Here is a 5,373-nt window from a genome sequence, read left to right on the forward strand (position 1 = left end):
ACATGATAAACAAGCATAAACAATGACACTCTTGAGTTTGTAATGTATTCGTCGACATCAATGACAAATACTTTTGCTCTGTGACAACTCCAAGCTCCAAAACAAGGAACTTGAGCTTATTTTTATATTTATTTATGAATTTTGACCACATTTTTGAACAGCTTAAAAGCTGCCTATGTAAAATTAGTTTACCCTGTTCTCTTAACCTTTCATTAACTTATGGATAATTGTTGTCAATTACATTAATTAGGACTTAAAATGTCCATAATCCTGCTTACAACTAACTTATCCCAACAGTTTAAGTGTTTGTATAGTTCTAAATGCTAAATAACACTTCATAGTGACCAAGTCAAAGGGCATGTGTGTATGTATTATTAGATGTTGTCATAATTACTTCCTTTTCATTAGTATTTTAGCATTAATATAGTACATTCTCTTACATCGGTGTTACACAGAAATGCAGAAACCCACTGACACACAACCGAGCAGTTACGACATCTTATTTATCTGTTAACAGAATTTACGCCTTTTGTTTTCCAGTGACGCTTTATCATGTGGATCTCAGCTGTGAAAGAGCAGGTGACAGAAATGTCACAAAGTTGTTCATCTTCCAAGCTGGATGTTTGATATTTTCGTGGTTTAACACATCATAGTTTGCATTACATAAATTCGGGGAAACACCTTATTTCCTAATGTCTTTCTAACGTGTCCTTTGTGTGTCTGTACGTGTGTTTAACTGCTTAAGAAGATGACTATGAAAGCATTTGACGCAGAGCTAACCTCTTTTTTGTCGATTTACCGGCCCCGCTCAAACTAGAATTAGGAAAGCAAAAGAGCAACAGTTGATAAAAGACAATAAATGACCTTTTCGACCCGCTTCCCCATCGCTGCTACATGCAGACGTTTGAGATCTGTATGCAAATAAAGTTTCCTGTGACTTTGACTACATGCCGCGGCACCGATGGCAGCGGCATGTAGTCAAAACATTTTTAAACATCCGTGCACATAAAGGCCTTTAATGAATTTCCACTCAGTATTTCTCTGTATCAGTATGGCCTCATGTTTTACAGGAGTGCACACAGCAGGAGTTTTCTTCCTCGTCCTCTATTTCCTCATGAGAAAAACTATTAATGTTCTCAACTGTAATCTGTCAGTAACTTGCTGTTAGGGGATTCACTCGGGTTCTTCTGTACTGATGAGATGAAAACTATTTCCTGCAACATAAACTGTCATTTACTGTGAATCACACACTGTAGATGGAAGCTTTTTTTTGTAAGTTTTTTTTTTTGCTGTTTTTTTGTTTCATTGCCGCACCTGAAACTTGCCCTTATCTCGGATAAATTTTCATAACTGTAATTATCAGACAGAAAGCAATTATTTAAATAAAAAAGACATATGCCCTCATAAAATGTCAGTACACAGTTTAATTAATTACACGTGGAAACAAAAATGAAACTTTAACATCACAATTTTTAAATAAATACATAAAAATACAAAAGACGTCATTTGATGTTAAATATTTAAAACAAGTTGTCACAGAGTGCATATTAGTCAGCTGCACAGTAGTGTCAATTTAAAAAAACATTTTCGTCAGCAGTTAGTCAGGTAACCTCTTCACCATTTCCTCTTGGCCTCGGGGAACAGCCATTTCCATTTGTCATTCTGTGGGAGGTAAATAAGTTTTAATACCAAATAAATATGATAAACATCAAGTTCACTGTGGACAAGGAAGTATTTAAACTAAATCAGTTCAAACTAACCTTTAACCCCCAGGATGAGTTATGTTTGGGTCTGATGTCCTCCAGAGGCTCGTAAGTGTTGCTGTTGGGTTTAGGCTGGGCTGTTTCCTTGTGGCTGGGAATCAGCTCGTATGCACTGTCACGAGGAAAGCACCCGGCGGGAACTTCACCGGAAACCTCGGCGTACACAGAATCTCCGTGCTGCTTTGGGATTAATGATCTAGTGTCAAAGGGTGTAGTGTGCGGGCTGCCGGGCCGGCCAGCCAGGTGATAGACTGCACCGTCATTCATGCGGTCCAGGCTGTGGCTGCTGCTCGGTCTGCTGCGCGTATCCGTCCTCTCGGGCTGCGGGACGCTGCTGGTGGCTTGTCTGAGTGGTTTGGGGGAAAGTCTTGGCGGGGTGTCGGGAGGTACGCTCAGCCTGTACAGCTGCTCTCCGTCAGAGATGTTGTCCAGCAGCGGCAGAGACCTGCTCTTGCCTTCCAGCAGGCCGAGCTCAGAGCAGGAAGATTCTGGTCCTGATGGAGGACTACACCTTCCAATGTCTTTGTTTGTTGACCTCTCGGCTCTTCCTGGTAAACTGTCCTGGCTGATGTGTTGGGCTCGGGGGGATTGCTTCATAAGCTGAGCGTACAAAACCCTGTCTTGGTCGCTGGTGGGGCTGCTGTCGAGGTGCCGGCTCCTCCGAGGCAAAGGTGGTACTTCCTGTTGTATGAAACAGTTTCTTAAAGTCAGTTTGAAGATAATAAAACGGCTCTAATTTCATTGTAACACATGAGACAGGATAACTTCTCAGTAATTAATGCACTACACTCACCTCTGATGTCCTGTTGCTCCTTGGTGGCAGTGTAGGTTGCTGCTCTGAGTTACTTTGTTGCTGTCGCTTGTTGTTCACAGATCGGACGGGAACAACAGGTTTTTCTTTGGGGCTGAACTGGATGATATCATACAGCTCTTCATCCAGTTCCTGCAAGAACAAAACACCAGTCAGACCTTCATCTGGATCAGTGTTAAAAGAAAGGTATCAGAAAAGGAGTTTTGTCTCACCTCAAAACACGAACACGTCAGATATTCTCCGAACGGCTCGATGGGGCTCGTCTTGTAGTGTTCTATCAGGTCAGGCACCGTGTCGTGTCCTTCGGTGTCTCCACAGACCACAAACTGTCCCGTTTCACTCTGGTTTATCACAAAGTGTCGACACCGATCCCTGCCTCTGAAACAGGAAAAAATATGTTGTTAAAGCACTGATGAGACGTTATCGTTGGCCCCAATGTTACACCTAACAGGATCTGAAAATGTAGCTAAAATTTTTAAATAAATAAGAAAAAAAATATGGATAGAAACAGAAAAAAAGATTTAAATGGCTGAAACAACATTTACATTATCAGTAAACTTAAAAAACAGCATAATGTCAAATATGTGACTTTTAGAGCCGCTTTTTAAGCCACAAAAGAATAGCTTGAAAGCCATCTTTAAAAATATTGGATCTTTACGGCACTGAATTAATTTATACTTAAAAATTCGTAGAAGCAGAGCTAGGTTGTAGGAATGATCCACGCAGCAGCACATGATTATAATGCACATTTTAATCTGATGTTGTGGCTTGTTTAGACCAAACCAACACTCACTTATAGGACAGTATGTATCCGATGGCCTTATCGCTGAGACGGATCAAGAAACAGCCCAGCTCCTTTTCTCGGAGGATGTCTTCAGCATCCCTGTAGACACAACAACAGCACATTTAAAATGCAAACTTCTGAACTTTTTAGTACATCAGTGATGGTTTCAAGCCGATTTAGCAAAAGTTTGACAGAAACGGTGAGGCAGATTTGGAGCAGAACGAGGCGTAATTCGTCTTGGAAAATCCATTTCGTTACAAGCCCTTTCCATGAACCTCAATACCAACATAGATCTGACTTAACTGTCCCTTGTACTCTTTGTGTGGGTGTCTACGTTTGCTATGTCTGTCAGACGTAAAGGGCAGCAAGAAACAGTGGGTGAGCTACCAAGTGGACACTTTCCATTTGAGAAAAAAATTTGCTTGCAACTTGTTTAGACAAACAAGTGCCAAAAAAAAATCACTTTTTTTTCTTCTTTTTTTTTAAAGTATGCCAAAAAAAAACAAAAAAGAAGTAATCTTTACATTTGATTTGGAAATTCTCTATAAAAATAAGGAATTTTGTCAGTTTAGGGCACAAGATTTAAACTAACATTGAGAGTAAAACTTAATTCTTAAGCAGTTTGAGCAATCGTTTAATCAAAAAATACTTACTTTCTGCTGATGAAGCCCAGAAACCAAGTGGGTAAGAGGCCGTTGTTGACGATGAGTGGCACCTGAGTGTCTATGAACCACTTTGAGGCCAGTTCCCTGAGTCTCCCTTCAATGTTAGGATCCCCTGTCGGTTCCCTTTGCTCCATCTTCGCCCGATCCTGATCAAAACCACACGGACAACCAATGAAGACGACAATCAAGCATTCACCTCTCAGTGCCTGCAGTGAGGCAGTACATTAACAGTCTAATTTGCTTATTTTCCAGGAGGTGTCAACCAGACCATGAATGCAGCTCAATGTTCTCAAAACTGGCATCCCCAGCCTCTGTTTTCTAAGCTTTAGCGAACAACAAATATTTACTGTTTCATTATATTAATGTTTTACATGTTCCACTAAATCCATTCCGAGTCCAAAAACGTTGAAAGTTAGCTCAGCCAAATAAGCCTTCTGTTGACCTTCTGCGCCGTAATGTCACTGATATAAGACGAGCTTTGCATGCAGGTATGTAGTTAATAAGTTAGTCATTTAAGTGAAAAGCTCTAGTGAGATTTGGAAGCAGTTCTTACCTTGAAGCAAAGTTTGAAACAGGTCCTAATGTAGGGCGATGTTGTATATTTTTGATCCTTTTGTCTTGACTGTGAAAAGTGGCAGAACTTTTCAGATCTTGGTTTCTGTTGTCTGTAGCAGTTCCTTTCAATCCCTAGAAAAAGAATAAAAAGGATTCAATGTATTGTTAAACTCACTTACTGTTTCTGTAAAGTATTTTTCAGCAGAGAGAGAGAGAGAGTACGTACCTGTCCTTGAGATTACCAGTGTGGGGTTTGAACTTGCTGTCATTTCAGCAAACAGTAAAATGCTTCTCTTAACTTCTGAACTGTCTCTAATCTCCAACTGAAAGTGTTTTGAGGGAGTACGGCCCTACACTGGAGATATAGAGAGATGACATTTACTATTACACACACTTTTCCACTGGTCTGGAAAGCGGTCGGCAACGGCACGGCAAGCTCATACAGCTCATTTGCATAGAACAGGCAGTTCAGAGCTGCTGAACAAAGCAAGCGCTTCCTGAAGAGAAACGGAAAGCAAGCTGTGGTTTATGTGCGCACGAGTGCATTGGTTGGCGAGAGGAGACGTTTCACCATGGAGTGTTTGATTACCGTAGCAATGGGAGGGGAGTTGCGTCAGCCGTCGATCTTTTCTGTTGTCTGACTTGGGGTGTGCAATAAATTCAGATGATGTGTTGGTGAGGCAGGAGCAGCTGAGTGAAGGAGTGGAAATATCTGGGAAGATTCAGTGTGTTTGTTGAGATTTTGAGGGGCATAAACAAAACCCTAATAAGATGGGATATTACCCAGGGTTGTTT

At 41.0% G+C, this 5,373-nt stretch overlaps 1 protein-coding gene across 1 annotated transcript; it reads right to left on the reverse strand.

Moving 5' to 3' along the window:
- Window positions 1–1,404: 1,404 nt before the first annotated feature.
- Window positions 1,405–5,260, reverse strand: LOC103353698 (SH2 domain-containing protein 7-like). Its single transcript, XM_008276802.1, has 9 exons — window positions 5,168–5,260; window positions 4,805–4,933; window positions 4,577–4,710; window positions 4,012–4,169; window positions 3,368–3,457; window positions 2,787–2,952; window positions 2,557–2,706; window positions 1,761–2,444; window positions 1,405–1,662 (listed from the first exon to the last, which is right to left on the reverse strand). The coding sequence occupies exons 2-9, from the start codon at window positions 4,845–4,847 to the stop codon at window positions 1,615–1,617; spliced, it is 1,473 nt and encodes a 490-aa protein (XP_008275024.1). The 5' UTR covers window positions 4,848–4,933; window positions 5,168–5,260; the 3' UTR covers window positions 1,405–1,614.
- Window positions 5,261–5,373: the final 113 nt, after the last annotated feature.

The sequence above is a fragment of the Stegastes partitus genome, unplaced genomic scaffold, assembly GCF_000690725.1.
Source record: "Stegastes partitus isolate 25-593 unplaced genomic scaffold, Stegastes_partitus-1.0.2 Scaffold81, whole genome shotgun sequence".
In the NCBI taxonomy this organism is placed as follows: domain Eukaryota; kingdom Metazoa; phylum Chordata; class Actinopteri; family Pomacentridae; genus Stegastes; species Stegastes partitus.

Coding starts and splice junctions, on each gene's coding strand:
- LOC103353698 (XM_008276802.1), bottom strand. CDS start 4,847: ATGACAGCAAGTTCAAACCCCACACTGGTAATCTCAAGGACAG. Junction 4,170..4,576: donor GTTTCAAACTTTGCTTCAAG/GTAAGAACTGCT, acceptor GGTTTTGATCAG/GATCGGGCGAAGATGGAGCA. Junction 2,953..3,367: donor GGATACATACTGTCCTATAA/GTGAGTGTTGGT, acceptor TTCCTGTTTCAG/AGGCAGGGATCGGTGTCGAC.